Below are 19,204 nucleotides of genomic sequence, written 5' to 3' on the forward strand. Positions count from 1 at the left end.
AATGTCCGATAGCCCTACCCTCTAATCTCTGATAAACAAGATAGTAGGGGAAAGAAGAGAAGAAAAAAAAGCAAGAAAGAAAACGTGAATAAAAAAAACGAGACCCAAACTACAGTGCGCCCATAAATTTCACAAAATAGCTTCCAGCCCAAGGTGAGCTACACTTTGATTACAAATGCCGCCACAGGACTCACGCCGCAGTCTCCGCGGGGTTCTCGTCCGCCCAGTCCCTCCAGGCCTTGTAGGCAGCGTACTCCAAGCTGACCTTCCTGCCCTGGTACCTGACGACCTTGAGGTCAACGTCGCGCCACTTGTCCTTACGGCCCATCCAGCCGGCCTTGCGCATGAGGCTGACGAGCGTTTCCTCCTTTGTCCAGCCCTGCTCGGGGGCGACATCTGGGAGGTAGGTTGCGCCGTAACGGCGCCCGGCGTGGTAGAAGCTGATGCGCAGGCCGTGGGTGCCGAGGACCCAGTCGTCGGCATCGTCGGCATCCTCAAAGTCAGTCAGCAGCGTGACGGCGACCTCGAGCGAGGGCAGCTCGGCGGCCCGCACGGGGTCGAAGCGCGTGTCGTGCAGCGCCGACGTCAGCGCGTACGACGCCAGGCCCTCCTCGAGCGGCTGCGGCTCAAACGTTCCGATGCATCCACGCAGCTGAGACCCGCGACGCGGGTGGATTGTGTTCAGTGTCACGAACAGCGGGGACTCCTTTGGTGCCGCAGCGGCTGATGACGAGGCCAGCGAGAGCTCGCTGGGGCCGGCGGGCGTGGTGGCCGCCGTGTCCGCGGCCAGAGACGTGGTGCTGCTGGCGGCCGAGGACCCCGAGGAGTGGTCTGCCGAGAGGTCTGCGATGCGGCGCACCGCGGGGGGCTGCTTGGTTGCGGCGCTGTTGGAGGCGACCAGATATGCGGCCCACGACTTTTCGACCTCGGCGAGCGGGAGGGGTTCGCGGTCTTCAAAGTGCGCCGTAAGAGCCTCGAAGCAGAAAACACAGTGTTCAGTGGCTGCCATGGCTTCCAGTTTGGGCTGGCAGCGGGTTGCGGTGGTGGTTTTACGGGAAAGTGAGTGCACTCTCGTTGTGACCGAGCTGGTGTGTGTGAATGAGTGAAGTGAGATGGGTGTGGCCGGGGGCAAGGCGGGGCGCGAGAGACAAAGGAAATAAAGATTTGAATGGCTGACGTCGGTGCTGATCAGGGAAGAGATGGGCAGGCAGGTGGCTTGAATTGCAGAAGCTGTCTGCAAGTGACGAGAGAGCTTCGATGTTGTTTGATAACGTAAAAGGACTTGACGCAGGTTGGAAGGTGGGGTTGGAGCTTGCTTAGCTGATTGTTCATCCTAAAGCATGAGGAAAATGAGGGGAAGGTTGCAGCTTGCGAACTGCTTGTTGGTTGGTTGGTGTTGAGATGCAAGCCCATGTTGCAAGCTTGAACTTGACATGCCAGTCAGGTCGAACATTTATCAAAGCACTGGCTTTGACAGCGTTGCATCAAAGGCCATACTGAATAAGAGTCTTGGAGTTGTCGGTTTACGTGGTGTCGATTGATTTGATAACAAAGTGCCGGGCGAATTGAATCGACGTTTGTGACAGCAGCTGCTCAATACCTTGCCAAGCAAGAAATCGCTGAGCAAGTCATGAGAAAGAAAAGCTGGGATTGTTTCAGGTCAGTGCAAGTCGTTGGTCAAAAAAGTCAGCTGAAGCTAATAAAGGCGTGAAATGGCTTTAGCTCTTTCAGGGCGGTGTCGAATGATTACCTATAAATACAGGGTAGGTACTAGGCACATTACAAAGAGTCATGATAGATGACCCTGCCTGGATAAGAGTTTTTCAGATGCAATCTGGGTACCCGGAGAATATGTTTTTAACAATTTGGGTGAGTTTGTAAATAGGTAGGCATGTAACAGTAGCAGCAGACCAGACCAGGTCTCTCAAGTCTCGGCGTAGCATGTCCATCATTGCAACGCTACAAACCCCACCGATCTCGGCACTCAACTGCCATTCACTCTGCCGGGTATACAACCTGACCAAATGTCTTGCTATTAGTCGGGTGAGACCGGCCAATAGAAATAAAGTCCATCACCAACCAAGAGACGTAACCATTAGATTCAAATCGGATCTGCTTTAACGAGGGGCGAGCCACAGAGAAGACGGATTTTTAATATTGCATGCCGGGTCATCTACCTATCAAAGCTCTCACGGCTATTTCAACCCCCAAATTGCACCCGTACTGATTATCCCGGTCACTAATCGTAAAATTCCCATAAATGGTGCCTTGGGATACTGCCCAGCCCGATCCCAGAATGGCAACCCGGATCTTGGTACAATGCCGACCAAGAGTGCCGGCTACTACATCCACGGAGGAACCAAACCCTGAGCCCATGACGGGCGATTGCATCAGGGCAAACCCACTTGGGTGGCCAATATTGTGATAAATAGGACAACATGTTCCCCCTGACAATAGGCGCTGAAACTGGCCAAGTCCCTAACTTGCGCCAGTTATCCGTTGCGTCTGTAAATATCTGAATCGGCAATGGCTTCCATCATCCGTATACTCGCCGCCGCGGCCGTCCTAGCAGGGAGCGCAGCCGCCTCTCGCAGCGCCAAGGTAGAGTCCCGCCAGGCGCCATTCACTCCACGCCCAGGCTACTTCCCCGCGACGGGCGACGACACCATAGCCGGCGGCATATTCTGCATCCCGCTCAACGAGCTCGGCACCGCCGTGGCCAACCTCAACCTCCCCGGCGGCGTAGGCACCGAGGTACCCCGAGCGGGCGCCCCGGGGCCCGCCAACGGTCCATACCCGGCCAGGGTGGTGACGGACCCGTCGCTCCCGGGCCACACGCTGTACGTGCCGTCGACGCCGCCGCCCGCCAACGTGTCGGTGCCCTTCATCGCGTGGGGCAACGGCGGCTGCGCCATGGACGGCGGCGCCACGTACCGCAGCATGCTGCTCATGATTGCGAGCCACGGCTACGTCGTCTCGGCGGACGGGCCGGTCGCGCAGCAGCGCCAGAGCCTCGTCAGCGACATGCGCGCGTCGGTGGACTGGGCGCTCAGCGGGGGCGCAGACAAGTATGCCAAGATCGACCGGGACAAGATCATCACGGCCGGGCACAGCTGCGGTGGCCTGTCGGCCATGTCGACGGCGTACCACGACCCGCGCATCCACCGGGTCATGCTGTTCAACATTGCCATCTTTCAGGACAATAGGAGGTACCTGTTGCAGGAGATCAAAGTCCCTGTCGCGTGGTTCATCGGAGGTCCAAAGGATATGGGCCATCCTGGGGTTAGTTACTTTTTTTTTTTTTTTTGTTTGCTTTCGATTTTGCACACTCCCATCGTGAGCGAGCGATGTAAAGCTAACGTTGCACCTCCTTGGGTTTCGCGCAGTCCGAGAAAGACTACAAACTACTCAACGCAGGCCTGCCGGCATACAAAGCCAACCTCGACACTGGTCACGGTGGCACTTACGCGGCCACTAATGGCGGCAAGTTTGGTAAGGCAGCTATCAACTACCTTCAGTGGCAGATGCGTGACGATCAAAAGGCCAAGGCGGTACTTCTTGACCCTGCCTCTGAAGGAAGCCTCGTCAAGGATAATTGGAGTGTTGAATACAAGAACTGGAATTGAATGAAATGGTTTGGAGGATGACTGCGAGTCGAGGTGGGTTGTCTATATCGATAAAAATAGCCATCAAGGTTCGAACAGAATTGTCTAGGGCTGATGGTGAGAAAGTGTTATAATCGAAACAGATTTAGTAGCATTTCTTGTGATGAATCTTCATGGATGATGCCAGTATAATGCTAGCTTGCGTTGGCATCTTTTGAGTTTTGAGGTTCAACACAACTCGACGGTTCCCAATCGAATTAATCTTTTTCTGACAAGCATTTTTTTTATGAAGTGTTATGCTTCATTCGTCCTTGTTGGTCTCGAAGACTAGGGTTGGCAGGTGTTTCTGAGAGGTCCAACAATGAATGCTGTCTGGGATAAATAATCCCAAAAAAAAAAAAAAAAAAAAAAAAGAGAGAGAGAGAGATATGCAGGCCAAAAACACCAGCATTTTCGATCGAGACCATCGCCCACTAGGTGTACCTAGACACAACACCAACGTGGCTGAGTGCAATCGAACTTGTGTGCGATGACGCACCACCATGTGCAAGGGATCAGGTGCGTGCGTGGCCAAAAAAAAAAAAACCAAAAGAAAGTAATTACACTCTCCCCTTGTTGGAATTGCCCACCTGCAAATCTTGACTCAACCCGCCCCTGGTTTGGTTCCTGCGTGGGTGACAGGCGGCGGCCTCGACGGATGGCTGGCGTCTACCATTACGTCGCGACCCCCAAGATGAGACGAGAGTCCAGACGTCGGGCTGTGGGGAGGGGCGGCAGAGAGGACTTCCAAGGTTGCGTGGGGCAAGGGCAGTTTTTTTTTTCTTTTTTTTTTCCGGGTCTGGTCTCTTTATACTATGTAAGCTTCTATCATTTAAACACGTTTTGCATGGGAGGAATGAAAAAGCTTGGCCTTTCTTCGGAGCGAACTCGTCTCGTCGCATGTTTGGCCCTGGAAAATCCGGGAAACAGACAGAGTGAGAGAACCTTGGCGGGGGTGGAACGGGACCCGGTTCTCCACCGCAATCCCTTGGCATGACGGCTCAGCAGGGGTCGTGGCTGCGCGTTCTGCTACACGGAAGCATCGGCAACAGCTCGCTAGCGTGTATGATCTTCAGCCGCCAACGAGGCCCCTGAAGCCTCATCTCGCCCGGTCGAAAATTTTTGGGTCGCAACAACCCCCATACACTGCCTATTTTACTCCTTCGTACTGGCGTTTGCCAGGTGTTCCTGTACGAGAATCCGACAAAGTATCCACATTTGATTACTACGCAATCCTTCGGGTGGGTGTATTGGAAGGGAGAAATACTTCGTACATAGTGAAGAACTAAAAACACAGTGCAAAACGAAATAAGGCCAAAATAAAATATTCATCGACAGACCAGACCCTACTTTTGTGCCCACCAGACCAGTTTCAGGCCCTCGCCCTGCGGCTTCCAACACCCCCATACTCTGATGGTTTAAGCTTACCGTTTGATCGTACAGACTTACTCCTTTGGGCGAAGTGGCTCTTGGTAGCAGGTAGGCGAACTCTTGTTTCCATAGCTGGGTATCCCCCAAATGCCGGGCTTTTTCGGTGATATAGAGTTGTTTGCCGCCAAGAAGACGGCCCACTCGGAACTTGAGATTCAAGTGGCCCAGGTGGTTCTCCTTGCTGTAATAGTACTGTGCACAGCAAACAGGAAGCCCCCTTCAAGTTCCAGGCTTCCACCTCTTTAACCCCGGTATCATAATACGCAAGGAAAAGAAGGCGAGATACCTGACCTGGAACCGAAATTTGCCCCATCGTACTGTATGGTAGGTCATAGGGCCGTGCCAAAGCTGGAGAATGAGTGAGAACATGGGGGGCGGATTCGATTCTCCACCCATGCTGGCTGTGTTGTATCCTCATGGCCAGCTTGTTTGGCCAACGGAGGGAAGCCTGCCATCCGGTTGTTCGGGCTGAAACTCGGACCGGGCAGCTTGTTGATGGCTCTTGATCTTCACCACGCCCCTTTGGAATAGGGCCAGGGGTGGCCATGGGGACTTCGGTTGGCAACCATTTTAGATAGAGAGGAAGGGTTTTGAGGACATGCCATAAATACGTCCGCATCCTCCACCCAACCGGCAACCGTTGCACCTGTCTCCATCCCATTCGCATTCCATTCTCCAACGCCGTTTGTATTCAACTTTTAATCTTTCCTAGTGATCATTCATCAAGCTCGTCGCCGGCCGACAAATCACTCGAATATTCTTCATCAACAACACATCCAAAAAACACCGCAAAAATGCAGTACTCTTTCGTCACCCTTTTCGCCCTTGTCGCCGCCGTCTCGGCTCTGGCTACCCCTCAGCAGCAGCACAATGGTGAGTGACGCCAATATAGTGCCCATAGATTAGAATGCATACATTCATGTACTAACATCCATTCTCACAACAAACAGAGTTCGTCAAGCGCCAAGCTGCAGGTGCTGCCCAGGGCGGCGGCGTCGCCGTCAACGCCCCAGCCATGACCAACGCACAAGGCGAGGTCATCGCATTCGACTCAACCAAGGTCTACAAGGACGCCACGGCCAAGGGCCTGTGAATGGACTCAACAACCGCCACGGGAAACCCAAAGCATATGATGGGGGGACGACAACCGACGAGGCTCAGCTGGCCAAGATGTTGGCACTGTCAGCAGTTGAGCCAGCTGGTTGTGATGGGGGCAGTAAAGGAGAGCAAGCTAGACGTTACGAATATCACCATTTTAATCGCGGCTCGGCCTCGAGGACGTTTCCGAGAGGCTGAGGGACAAAGTCGAGGATCTACTTTGGAGAACCTCAGTGTTGGGGGAGAGAATCGTTCGAGATTTCAAAAAAACGATTTAGGAGATCATTGCAGTTTGCTCTCTCTCTCACGGGAGCTCTGTCGATGTTCCTCTGGGCTGATAAATGGGCCCACCAGCAAAGACTAAAACTTTGAATACATTCTTCTTCTTGGGCGCATTTGCGACCCGGTTAATTTCTCACCGAAATTTTTTATTCCCACGATGATTAATATTGATTGATACCGTGATGCCCCGTCTGAAATTTATTCGGGTGAGAGAGATTAGGCCGCATGGTACAGCACGCATGCACCACAATGTGGAAATCGATCGAAAGAAGGTCTGATGATAGTTCGGGTGGAAATCGATTTTGGGCTGACTCGGGTTGACAGGGTCTGGACCAGGTTGTGTTTTGACTTTGGCAGGTGCGTGCACACACACACACCCAAGACGTGGTAGCCCGCTAAACTCCACTACCGATGGAGATGGAGCCCTAGGTAAGGGTAGTGTTGGAACCTCAGCCTGGGGGGGATTGATCAATTGCCCGGGGGGTAGAGAGAGAGACACGTTCTTCCTTTGATTCTCGTCGGTAGCCTGGTCTGAGGTGGATTACACTTGGCTATTTTGTTTCCATCGTCCACTCCGCGGGTCTAGACGTTCTCGCTTAAGACACGTACCGGAATACGCCCAATCTCGTTTGGCCAGGAGCCGCGGAAAACCTCAAAAGGTCTCCGACAAGCGCCCGCTCGCCATCGTGGCATACTAACGCTGAATAAACGAAAGAAGAATAACCAACAAGCCCATCGCTTTCCAGCCCTGACAGCCGCCGGGGCGTACCGTTTCAATCGTTGTGCTAATGTGGCAGGCCCGAGGCGTGCACGAATGAGATTATACCTGATAATAAACAAAAAAGAGATTTATTGCATTGCCTGGACTTCCAAATGGCTTGACGCCCAAGTTTATGGCCAGGCGAAAAGCAATGAAACCCCATCCAAGCCATTGAATCCATTCCCAAAACCCAGGGCGTCAAAACTACGAGGTTTGCAACCCGCTCCCGACAATCACCTGACGAGGTTCGAGAAAATCGATAGCCAAAAAAAAGTAAGTCTTGCACGTCTCTCATGTCCGTCAGCACGGTACGCCACGATATGAAATGTCGTTCTTTTTTATGCCCTGCCGGCACAGTTCGCACGGCCCGGGGGGGGGGGGGGCAGAGTGAGTCAGCACAGCGGGGGAGGCAGGCAGGCAGACAACCGGAGGGGCCACTTGGACAGACAAGACAGGTTTCTGCTGCTGTTCAACGACTCACCTTGGGTGGCCGGTCCAGGCCAACGCCTCGTTCTGATTGCAAACTCTGAATTAAAGACCAGTCTTGACGCAATGTGTGAGACGGCCACGTTGAACAAAAGCTTCTAAAACCGAATATGGCTTTCGGCAACATTTATTCATCTGCCTGGATTTTGGGGTACAGAGCTTTGCCTGCCTATAGGTAGGTAGGTAGCTTGGTCTCGTCTGTGCTGCCTGCCCTTATGCCCGGGGTTTAGCAGGGCCGCATTTTCCCCTTATTCCCATGTTTGCATTATCCGCAAACTTGGCAACACAGAATCGGCTGCCAGCACTGACGCACGTCCTCGGAAGGACTCAGCGGAGATGTGATTGAAGGCGCAAAACCTGACCTCTGAGACGCGCCTCGACAAGTTTCCTTTCTGGCGTTGGTTTTATCGAGTCCTACTACTTTCCTAAGGCTGACGGATTTCCAGGTTCTTCAGAGGCCGTTCGAGGACCGGGCTTTCTAGGGGCTCAAGATTGTTCCTTTTTTTTTCTTTCATTCTTTCGTTCTGTTCTCCCTATCCCCTACCCCTGCTGACCGCGTGTTAAAATAGCTGTACCACCTCAAAAAAAAAAAAATATTGATCCCTAGTATTGCCAGCCTAGCTAGAAACTTGGCACGATTGGGGGGGAAAATGTCAAGTTATTCCCAGCTGTGGCACTCTTTAGTTGAAGTTTATGCGCCATAGCTTCCCAGACCGCCGGCCCATCTGACCGATTACTTGCACAGCCCGGCGGGAGATCGGCGGGGGGGCTCCAGGGAAGACGTACGACCGAGAGCTCGAAAAAAACGTGCTGCAAGTAACGGTCGTTGACCGAGTTTAGTCAGGAACAATGACATAGCGATCAGTTTGCTTCTCGAGCTATGCTAGTCTAGTCTTGCAGTGAGTGCTGTAGTCCTCTCTGGACATGGGGGGGTGCCGGCAGGGATCACCGTAGCCTAGCTGTGATCAGCTCCGCTAGCGGCCTAGGCATGCATGAGCTATTGTCTTGAACGCAACCAACCACTGACCAGCAAGAAAACACAAAAAAAAAAAAACACGTCCGTTAGTTAGTTCGATTTTGCTAGATCCCGTGGTGGTCAGCGAGGCTTACTGTCCCTCCCTGTCGCATAACACAAAGATGCCGTGGAAGAGTCGATGAGACATGGATTTGATGCTGGGCTCCGCGAAGCAACAGGGCAAGCGAGCTGTCAAAAAGCAGCTAAGCATGCTTGTCTCTGTTGGTGTAGGTGCGTGTATAAGGTCAGTGAGAGCCAAACTGATCGGACTTTCCTACCGCTACGGGCCTCTGGATCTTTTCCCTTGGCAAATATTCATGACTGAAGCGCTTTAGCCTCTTTTTTTTGTGTGTCTTTTTTTTCATGTTTTCTTTCTGGTGTTGTCGGTGATTATAATGCTTTGAGATACCCCTTGCTCAGCATCTAGACCGGTCAACTCCGCCTCTTTTGCCTTTCTTTTTTCTTGGGACAGTAGCTCGCTCCTCTAGACTGTAACCCAGTCGGAGTTTTTGGAGATATTGCTGCCGCAAAGAAAAAAAAAGAGCCAAAAAAAACCCACAACCGCAGCAGATTCTGCCCAGGCCCCCGGGTCAACATGACAGTCTACCAAGATCCAGGGCACTTTTGCCATGCCAGATGGCAACAATGGGTCCTAACACCATTCTGGATAATCCAGTTCACCATGCTGTTGAGCATGTCGGGAATCTTCATCTTCCGGCTCATCGAAACGTCAAATCAACCACTGGTCAAGGGCAAGAGCCAAAACGACCTGATGATACAGCATGTGTGAGTGGGCCAGCCTCCCCGCCAAGGGACCAGAAAATCGTTTTGCAGGGATGTATTGAGGGCTGACAGATATTACGATCGCTATTATAGATGGGAGGCGACGAATGTGGCGTTTCCCTTGATTGCGGCGGGCTTGACGGGCGCCGAAGTGTTCAGGTTCTTCAACAAGAATATAACCCCGTCCTGGATGGTGCTGTCCCACATCCTCAAAACTTTTTTCGCCAGTGTCGTCTTGGCCCTCGACGTTACGGTCTATGTCAAGAGGGTTAAAGACCCCTACGTCACTCCCGGTTTGGCGATTGGTTGTGCTCTAGTGTATGCTTTGACCCCCCTTTTTTGCGTCTTACATCCTTCGTTGTTTCCCCATGACCGGTAAACCTACCTTACATATACGAGCTACCCCTTGCTAATACAAAAACCTCACCACTCCCCCCCGCCCACAGGCTAATAACTTGCGTGCCTGCCGTGTACGTTACTGTGGTTTACCGGGGGCTTATGAAGCACGAGTACCACCACCCGGGTTGTCAAGGTCTCAAGAAGCCCAACCTTTCCGGCAGGAAGGAAGGTGACAAGGCACCGTCATTGAGCTTGACGACACCCTCGAGCGACAGCGGATCGCTGGGCAAGACTGACAAGATGGGTGCGTACTTCACCACGGAGAGCGGGGACGACATGATCAAGAAGGAGGAACCCGGGCCAGGCCTGCAGCGTTCCCGGACAAAGAGGCTCTCCCTCGCCAGCCTCAAGTCCCTCACGCGAACCAAGACCATCTCTAGTCGCAAGGCCCCGCCTAGTCCAGCAGCTGCTCCCTACGACGTTGTCGATCGAGAGAGCACCGACACCAACCCGTGGACGGCGCCGAGCGATCTACCCCTCGAGAAGTACACGCACGAGCGATGCACGGCCTTTGACGAGTTCATCCAGCGGAGGGTGTCGGGCGAGGACATGGACAGGCCCGACGGCGGCTGGATGGGAGGTGCCGGCGGCTCGTATAGGCCTCGGCCGTCGAACCTGGACTTCTTCTCGGCGAGCAGGAGATCCAGCGGCTACTCCATCAACAGCTCGCTCCCTTCGCCTCTGGGACTGCCGAGGGCGCCACTCCCCATGCCCACGGCCGTGATTGGCAGCTCGAGGGTGACGAGCCGCAACAGCCACGTCGGCGTGCTGGGGTCCGTCCCAGAGACGGCCGAGCCCAGCGGAGAGCCCAGCCCACAGCAGCAGAGGCATTTCAGCATGGGCAGGTTACGAAGCATAGCCCCAGACCCCTTGTGGGCCACCGAGCCCATACGCAGGGTCACCATTGCCGGCGCAGGTGCGCGATATAGCAAATTCGAGGCGGCAAAGGGCGAATGGCCCCTCCGCGCCGATTCCGACATGTGGGTGCCCGCCTCGGCCTTTGACATAGAATCTCAACCCCTGCATCGCAAGGACGGGTCACCATGACCTCGCACGCCTACTGTTACGACATAGTCTTTTTTTTCCTTTGTTTTAATGGGGATACCTAAAAAAAAGAAAATAGGAGCAGGTCTTCTGATGGGACTCGGTGTTACAAGGCAGAAATATCGACAAGCACAAAAAGCCGACGAACCCCGACACACTGGACGACCGCGTCAAGATAGTCACCTTTTTTGGGAATTCTGATTCTGATACAGATACAGAACCAAAGGACTCACGCCCCTGCACCATCACAAGCTCCTTTGTATATTGTCAACGAATTCCATTTGTATTACTAAGTCTAGAATAAGACGGACCGGCTAGGGTTACCCCAAAGGGGGAAGTCGGGAGAGCTCATCAACTGTACCATAATCTAATCATGAATTGACAGGCCTCTTACGGATGAGGATACCAACTTTCAAGTCTACAGTCGGTGGATCGTTTCCGATGAAATCACGCCATTGTGATCCATGGTGCGGGCAGTTCAGGATGAGGTATCCGATGACCTCGTGTGATACGACCAGCTGAACGTTGCGGATTCTGACTAGATTTCCGGTGCCACCACGTGGTATGGTCGCCGATGAGGTTTGGCCGGTTTTGCTACGGTACGGGCTACTTTTTGTCCCCACGACACGAGCTGTTGTGCAACAAAAGGAAGAAAAAAATAAAGCAAATACTGACAGGATCTGCTGGCAAAACAAAACGGCATGGACCAATAAAGATGGCAATACTTGGCACCTGCAGAGCCCCGTGCAAACAAACAAAAAAGTTGCATTGTGCCGTTGGAGAGAAAAAAAAATTGGCACTTTTGGTTTTTCCCCTCGTATTTCAAAAAGTCCCCGGATGCACAGGCCGATAATTTGCCACCTGAAAGTACCGAGTATGTATTTTTGCTCCCAATGGCTTGGTAAGCTTGGTAAAGTGGACTTTTTGGGGGGTTCAGCCACGCCTGCCACGTTTCCTCGACTACTGGAACAATAAGAGCATAAACGAAAAGTAATCTAGTTTTAGCAGCAATATCAGGGGTCCAGGAGAAACAAAAAGAAAGCCAACGCCAAGACGCGCAACACGCTGTGAATCACACAAAAAGCCATCCAAGCCATAACACTGATGACGCCCACTGTTCTAGCCTTCTCTTGGGGACCCTTGGCTGATAGTTCCAACCCTAATCCAAATATATCCCCCCCCTTCCCCATTCCCCTTTCTCAAGTGTGTTGCCGGGTATACATGGAGCCACCCCCGGGATGGTGATTTCTGCAAGGCGTACATGGGATCCGGCCCCAGGTCCGGTCCAAGTCACGACGAAAAAGAAAAAAAGCAACATGCCAAGTCCCAGGTGAGGATGGTGAGCCCAGCTTCTCGGATACACGAGCATCGTATTGGTGGGATATCGTTTTTCGTAAACCTCAACCCATCTCGCCGGCTCAGAATCCCGTGGGGCTGCGCTGGAATATTTGCACACCGCGTGATCCCGGTACGGCTGGGAGGCATACACCGCGCTTGTGAAGCCAGTTGGTAGCCCGTCTGCTCCACATGCGCGGCTCACAGTGGCGAATTTGCAGTCTTTAAACAGATCTCAATACGAAAAGAATTAAAGTACGAAAATAGGCAAGAATCTACAGATTTAATCTAATATTTCCGCTGATTTTAATAATTTATGGTGATTGTTCTCCTCGATTGTATCAAATTTCCAAAAAAGGAAGGCAGCCGTGAACAAGATTCGGTTACTGTGTCAGCCAAATTATTCTTGATGTTCATTTTAATCGTGTCCAAATAACCAATCTCCATGATCCTTTTTTTTTCTGGATAAGTTAATACGAATGTTGATGTATTTTGTGCAGTTGTGATCTTGGCATTGTGCGTTCGCTTGCGAGCAGAATTACTTTAAATATATAGAAGTGGTTTATTGTAGTGCAGTTTATTGATTCCCAAGTCGTTGATAAAGCCCCTGGCTCGGATGGCTTCACGTAGGACGGTAACACCTGGTGGTCCTGAATAGAGATCCACGACTCCTATACATGGATACGTACAAGAGTACAACCAAAAGCTTTGCTAACTGTGTGTAGACTGATTGCCGTCGGTTGCAAACCAATACCTTTTTTTATAGGGAAGGGAGATATGGGACATTTATATGTCTACAAGACTCTGCCGAACCAACCATCTGTACGAAACTTGGGTGTTACTCACGAAAGCACGCGGATATATGGCAGATACCTAGAATGGGGGTGTAAAAGTTTGACAAGGCACATCATTTAGCACACACAAAAACAAAAACAAAAACATGGACACTTTTACAAAACAACGGCTGCGGCCAAGTGTTTGTCGTTTTTATTTCCCGAAAAATGCTCCTCAGCGCGTTTGTAAATCTCACTCCACGGGAACAACCTGAATATCAACGATCACATGCCCCGGCAAGTCGTTCATGTTGGCCCCGTTCGGCGCCACCCACCAAAACGTCCACCTCTTGGTGGCCTTTCCATCCTCGCCCTCCTCCTCGCGGGGCACGGCAACCCAGTGGCTGAGCCCCACCGGCTCCTCGCTGTACCTCAGCAGCAGCCTGCCCCACGACTCGACAATCTTCCAGCCGTCCGACATGACGCTCGAGCCCACCAACCTGCGTCCCTCCCCGGTGGGCGCGGGCATCTGCACGAGCTGCAGGTCGCCCTTGCCCGAGGGCCCGCGCAGCGCGTAGATGGTTTCCCCGGAAGGCTTGTCGGCGAAGAGCGTCAAGGGGGTCGCTGACGAGGCCGACGAGGGGAAGATCTCGCAGGCCTGGGTCGACGGCGACGATCCGGCATCGGCAGCAACGCCTGCCACTATGCTGCCGCGCAAGGTGGGCAGCTGTTGGATCAGGGCTCTGTTGATGGTCTCGTTCCCGCTGTTCATAAAGTTAGCTGGGCAAGTTTTTAGAGGGGAGAGGGGAGAGGCGAATTTTCTCTTACCCGACTACTTCAAGTCGGTAGCGACCCTCGAGCTTTAGTTCCGCAGACATTTTGCTGGTTGATGGTTGATGGTTGATGGTTGATGGTTGATCAAGTATATTTGGTGAGTTCTTGGTCGTTTGTTCAATACTCTTTGAGTCTCACGACCAGATCATGACAGAGGTTCAGAGCAGGATGGTGGACCTTTAACTGAGGACAAGCGAGAATAAAAGGCGGTGTGTCTTGTGCGTAGCGACGCTCGCAACTGTTTCACTTCAAGGAGATCCATATGAAGACACTATCTTGCTGCACCTTGGGCGATATACAATGATCTAAACTCTGACGTTTCTTATTGCGGAAGCTTGTACTGCGACACAGCGTCAGGTGTGTATTTTACTTGGCTTCCTATAGATGAGGTTTGATGTCGTGTTTCTTCCAATTCAAGTTTGAGAGGTAATTAGTGACTAGTTCTAGTTCTAGTGGCTGTGCGTCGTTCACCAGTCGTCGAGACTTGGTCAAGAACCTGCTATGCAGAAACGGCCAATGGAGTTTGACCATCAAAACTGTCTGTCTCACTAGATTGTCGCATTTGCCTCAACACTGCTGATGAACCTCACAGGTGAGATCCTCGAAGCAGCGGTTGCAGTACATAGGCCCCTCACTTGAAGGCAACTCGGGAGTAGCTTGGAAAAATAACCTTTCGACGACTTTGGATGAGACAAGCGATGTGCAATGTAGTTCAGCTCGGATGCGAGCCCAGTGTGAACTGCATTTCAGGATGCGGAACTGTTGGTGTTTACGGAAAGACACGCTGGTGGACTGACGACACAGCTAGAAAAAATAGTAGCGGGCAATTATCAGAAAGTTAATTGATGCCTGGTCTAGTCAATAATCGCTTCTTTGAAGAATGATTGATCAAAGTCGCTTCCTTTCTTCAAACCCAAGAAGCGCGTTGGTTCGAAGAATGGCGTCACGTGGGGGTGATGAAACTTGAGGCGACGACAACCGGCCAAACCCTTGTAGCAAGCTCCACCTGCTCGTATAAGGACGGGGCAGGACTGGACGAAGCAGCACTGACTGCGCCCGCCGTCATCAGCTAAGCGCCTTTAGCTTTAGCACTTGCAGTCTAAAAGTAGCAGCATCCATCAACCAAGGTAAACACCGGGAACCACAACGGAGGAAATCATGGAAACCTCCTTTTGTTTTTCTCCCTTCACGTACATCAACGACAACGGTCGATGAGCACGATTATACGCAATGCCCGGAACGTCACAAACCTACCCAAATGCGACTTTGACGCGCGTTTTGCTCGTCGCCAGCAGATGGCTGATCTTTATCCCCATCATCACAACGGCTCTGCTGCTTTCCGCCGGCACGTTCTTGTATAATGCGCCCTACCGCCCGACCGTCTTGAGTTTAGGCTTGAGGAGTCTGGCGATGGTTTCGGTACGTAAATTCGCGCCCACCTGCTTCCAAATCGACAGTCTCCGGCAACATTTTGCGCTGGCCCTGACTGACACTTCTCGCCCTCGCCGCCCAGTATGACGGCATCATCCCCGTGAACAAGACTCACTCATCCGACTCGCCCAATTACATGGTCACAATCCACAAGTTCCCCAACGCATTCAGCTGGGAATGTCCGGACTGTCCGGCCGTGTTGTACTCGCCACGAGGGTTCGTCGAACTCGCCGGAGTAGCCGAAACCGGGCCGTACGCCGGGTACTATCCCCTGACCCTCATGCTCCACATAGCCGACAAGCTGTCCGGCAAGAACGATAGCGCCTTCTGGCACTGCTACAGAGATGCCCCCCAGCCCGACGGCACCGACTGCCCCGAAAACGTCTTCTTCAAGGGATGGACCAAATCGTTCCACGACTTTTGGCTGACTGGGGTCTCGGAGATCCCCATATCGTTCATCACTTACATCTTCTGCCTCGTTCTCGCCGCCACGACGCTTGTCAGTGAGGCCCTCATCACGTTCGCCCCGCGGCACATGAAATGCCGCTGCCTGGTTGGCAAACGCTGGTGTCCCTACCCGAGCGGGACGGCGGACGAGATCGAGGCGCTGCCGGAACACCGCTGGGATCGCGTCCGGATGTTCACATACCCTCTCTTGCTGGCGTACTTGTTCCTTGCGGCCGTGCAAGATACCGTCATGCCCATGTTCTTCCTCAGCATTCTAAACTTCATCGACCACGACCTCCCCAAGGGCATGTCCATGCGGCCGCGGCAGAACCGCCCCTACATGGTCTTGCTCTGGCTCAACGTCTTGGTGTCGGGTTTGGCTGTTGCGTGCATAGCTTGGAGGTACCATGTGAACAAACCAAAGGGTCATATCACCCTCGACGATTTGGCGGCGTACGAGCCAGAGGGTCGAACCGAAGCCACTGCGGAGCCTGTGGCCGAGGCAAGTTCTGCGGACAACAATGCGAATGCCGACGAAAGCGACGGCTCTGAATCCGACGTCCTTTTGCCGTTTTCTGACAATGAGCCAATAACAGAGGATGAAAGCATTCCAAAGTAATGTTGTTCTGAGCAACCCAATCAATTTATAATATATACATCAGCGCTTCCTGTTCAACCCTCTTGGAAATCTTCAGCCGAGCAGTGAAAACCCAAAATCTATGCTCATTTCTTGATACAGTTTAGACCTGTCCTGTCATATCCCATGTACTTTTCTGTCCTCACGACCTTGACTGCTTCCCGCAGGTGACACCTGATGCGCCATGGTGATTTGTTCTCAGTCTTTTCCATTGTTTGGCTCCGACGAAATATTGGAAGGTGTCCCTTTGCATGCCTCGCCCAAGCTAGCAAGCTTCCCCAGTGGAACCTTGACAAGCATGTTGGTCTGAACATTGTCTTGAAGCATCACGGTCGTATCGCGGATGACATAGCCTCCCCACCGTGGCATCAGGTGGATCTTGAATAGGTAATACAGCGCGCAGACGACCAGCACACCGACTCCAGCCGCAGCATACGTCGCATACCAGAAGCTGACGTCGCCAGCGTACGGACCGCCGTCGGGAGGATACCACGGCATGACGATGACGGCCAGCGACGCGAGCGTGTTGACCATCAGTGCGACGTTCCAGGCGCGGAACTCTGGCCTCGGCGCGTGCTGCCGGCTCCGACGAGCCCGTACCACAACCAGGCCAACGTTGAGCGCGAGCTCGAAAAATACCCCCGGGTACATCTGCAGATCGACCATAAAGTTGAAGGCGTCGCCGGAAGGCACGGCGAGAATCATGATCGTCGTCAGCGCCCACCGCCACGCGTAGGGGCCCAGCGGCGTGCCGAACGGCCTGGTCGAGGCCCAGAACCGGGTCCAGGGGATGACGCCCTGCCGGCCCGACTCGCGCGTCATGCGCGACAGGCCGAGAGTCGTCGAGACGATGCTGCCGAGCGCGCAGAGGGCGATGAGCACGTTGAGGCCGCGCACCCAGCCCGAGTCCCCAAAAACCCTGCGGAAGAACATGCCGGCCGCGATCTCGGTGGAGTTTTCCAGCTCGTTCTTGGGTATCGCGGCGAAGAAGGCGAGGTTTGTCAGGACGAATAGGATGCCCGTGGCGCCGAGGGCGAGGAATTCCATGTTGCGCAGGCTCTTGCCGGGTTTCTTCAGCTCCCCTTGGACGTTTATGCCGTTGCCGGACCCGGCGTAGGAGAAGATGATCTTGACGAGGGCGTTGGTCAGGCCGTAGGCGGTGGCGGTTCCGGAGAAGGGGTCGCGGAAGTTTGCGAGCGGGTCGGGGATTTTAGGAACGCGGCCGCCGAGCACGAGCAGGCCTGCGACCGAGATGAAGGCGAGCGTGGCGATCTTGATGACGCCCATGACGTTGATGACCCAGTACGAGACGCGATTGCTGAGCGTCAGGAGCACGATGACGGCCGTGTAGCCCGCCACGGCCAGCCCCTTGAGCTCCCAGGTGGTATAGGTGTGGCCGACAGCTTGGAAGAGGTACTTGGCCAGCACGAGGGCCATGCTGCTGCCGAAGCCGAGAATAAGACCGACCAGGGCGATCATGATGGGGAATAGGTACCGGGGCTTCGGGTAGGACTGCTCGAGAAACACGACCAGGGACCCCGAACGCTTGGGGAAGTAGCAGGCGAACTCGAGGAACACGGCGAGGTGACTGGCGGCGATGAAGATGCCAATGGTCCAGTATATCATGCTCATGCCGACTGAGCCGGTGCCCTTGAGGATGGAGGATGCTGTTTGCTCATGAAGTTTGGTCAGTCGGCGATCAGGAGGAGCTCGGTAAACTGAAGACTTTGCTGATACTTACAGGTCGAAAAGACGCCGATGCCTATGATGTTGCCGATGTTCAACATGACGACCGTGAAAGGCCCAACCGATTGGCCCATTAGTGAGTTTGTCTCCACGGGGACAGCTCCATTGGACTGCACGAGGCAGTCCAGGCTATTCGCTTCGACATCTTGGGGCGTGTTTGTCATTGTCGGCGCGTTGGTGTTTGCCGACTCCAAGTCTGTATTCACGGTAATGCCCGTGTTGAGCAGCAGATGAGGTGCCATGCTTGTTTCTGAAACCAAGATTTGGAATTCTGTTCACGGAGACAAAGACTGGCGGAACAGTGATGATATGTCAGTTTAGGACGTGTAGTTTGTGATGGCAGACAATGTAGGCATAGAAGTTCATGGCAGCAATGAATCGATAATCATCAGGGGAGAGGAAGAAGCAGCCATTTCTACGGTAGGCACTTTCACTCGTGGATTAGCTGCACATGTAATCATTGTTTGTATTCAGGAGCTTTAAGTTCGCGTTCTGTATAAGTCTTTGACGGTCACCAGAGTGACCTGATAAAGCGCGTTTATAGTTTCATGAAGCTCTGACTGATACTGGATATCGTGGCATGTGCTTATGCACACATGTAGGTTCAAATTTTATAAACAAACATACATACTATGGATTTTTGTATTTGGAATTCTCAAATTCTAGTTCTAGTTGGTCAAAATGCCCAGCTAGGAAATTATTCAACTGTAATATTTAAAAAAAAAAAAAAAAAAAGTACTAAGAACTTGTACGACGGCCTGTCCAATACACTATACAAATGATATAAGTCAGTTGTTCCTCATGAGTCACTGCCGTGTTAAATGGAATAGAAGGCGAATCTTACTAGACTAGTTGAAATAGAAAACGAAAAGGCTATCTATCTAGGCGTGGACAGGGTGTATTTACAGATATGAATGAATTTACCAACTACCATATATGTATTCATGTACACTGTGTGTATTTACTCGCATGCATTTTTGCGAATGGGGACAAATATAGTTTGAGTTGAGGTAAATAAACACGAGCGGTCCGTTGGTTCCCGGGAAATTATATGGTCAC

General features: G+C 52.7%; 8 protein-coding genes across 8 annotated transcripts; 4 read left to right on the top strand and 4 right to left on the bottom strand.

The window, feature by feature from the left end:
• Positions 1–21: 21 nt before the first annotated feature.
• On the bottom strand, positions 22–1,199 carry MGG_03868 (ammecr1 family protein; the record flags this gene model as incomplete). Its single annotated transcript, XM_003719975.1, has 2 exons — positions 195–1,199; positions 22–28 (listed from the first exon to the last, which is right to left on the bottom strand). The coding sequence occupies exons 1-2, from the start codon at positions 1,007–1,009 to the stop codon at positions 22–24; spliced, it is 822 nt and encodes a 273-aa protein (XP_003720023.1). The 5' UTR covers positions 1,010–1,199.
• A 1,327-nt stretch (positions 1,200–2,526) lies between these two features.
• MGG_03867 (uncharacterized protein) lies at positions 2,527–3,626 on the top strand (the record flags this gene model as incomplete). The annotated part of the gene is made up of 2 exons (XM_003719976.1): positions 2,527–3,282; positions 3,387–3,626. 2 exons carry the CDS (start codon positions 2,527–2,529, stop codon positions 3,624–3,626), a joined length of 996 nt encoding a protein of 331 aa, XP_003720024.1.
• Positions 3,627–4,645: 1,019 nt separating this feature from the next.
• MGG_03866 (uncharacterized protein) lies at positions 4,646–5,471 on the bottom strand (the record flags this gene model as incomplete). Its single annotated transcript, XM_003719977.1, has 3 exons — positions 4,646–4,929; positions 4,985–5,267; positions 5,394–5,471. 3 exons carry the CDS (start codon positions 5,469–5,471, stop codon positions 4,646–4,648), a joined length of 645 nt encoding a protein of 214 aa, XP_003720025.1.
• A 398-nt stretch (positions 5,472–5,869) lies between these two features.
• On the top strand, positions 5,870–6,168 carry MGG_03865 (uncharacterized protein; the record flags this gene model as incomplete). Its single annotated transcript, XM_003719978.1, has 2 exons — positions 5,870–5,948; positions 6,026–6,168. 2 exons carry the CDS (start codon positions 5,870–5,872, stop codon positions 6,166–6,168), a joined length of 222 nt encoding a protein of 73 aa, XP_003720026.1.
• Positions 6,169–7,570: 1,402 nt separating this feature from the next.
• On the top strand, positions 7,571–11,430 carry MGG_03864 (uncharacterized protein). The gene is made up of 3 exons (XM_003719979.1): positions 7,571–9,502; positions 9,593–9,817; positions 9,946–11,430. Exons 1-3 carry the CDS (start codon positions 9,312–9,314, stop codon positions 10,943–10,945), a joined length of 1,416 nt encoding a protein of 471 aa, XP_003720027.1. The 5' UTR covers positions 7,571–9,311; the 3' UTR covers positions 10,946–11,430.
• MGG_17740 (uncharacterized protein) lies at positions 11,212–11,711 on the bottom strand (the record flags this gene model as incomplete). Its single annotated transcript, XM_003719980.1, has 2 exons — positions 11,212–11,573; positions 11,699–11,711. 2 exons carry the CDS (start codon positions 11,709–11,711, stop codon positions 11,314–11,316), a joined length of 273 nt encoding a protein of 90 aa, XP_003720028.1. The 3' UTR covers positions 11,212–11,313.
• A 1,472-nt stretch (positions 11,712–13,183) lies between these two features.
• Positions 13,184–14,008, bottom strand: MGG_03863 (uncharacterized protein). The gene is made up of 2 exons (XM_003719981.1): positions 13,879–14,008; positions 13,184–13,814 (listed from the first exon to the last, which is right to left on the bottom strand). Exons 1-2 carry the CDS (start codon positions 13,926–13,928, stop codon positions 13,304–13,306), a joined length of 561 nt encoding a protein of 186 aa, XP_003720029.1. The 5' UTR covers positions 13,929–14,008; the 3' UTR covers positions 13,184–13,303.
• Positions 14,009–14,913: 905 nt separating this feature from the next.
• Positions 14,914–18,629, top strand: MGG_03862 (uncharacterized protein). Its single transcript, XM_003719982.1, has 3 exons — positions 14,914–15,303; positions 15,398–18,086; positions 18,152–18,629. The coding sequence occupies exons 1-2, from the start codon at positions 15,115–15,117 to the stop codon at positions 16,379–16,381; spliced, it is 1,173 nt and encodes a 390-aa protein (XP_003720030.1). The 5' UTR covers positions 14,914–15,114; the 3' UTR covers positions 16,382–18,086; positions 18,152–18,629.
• The last annotated feature ends 575 nt before the right edge of the window (positions 18,630–19,204 follow it).

The sequence above is a fragment of the Pyricularia oryzae genome, chromosome 6 (genome assembly GCF_000002495.2).
Source record: "Pyricularia oryzae 70-15 chromosome 6, whole genome shotgun sequence".
Classification (NCBI taxonomy): Eukaryota; Fungi; Ascomycota; class Sordariomycetes; order Magnaporthales; family Pyriculariaceae; genus Pyricularia; species Pyricularia oryzae.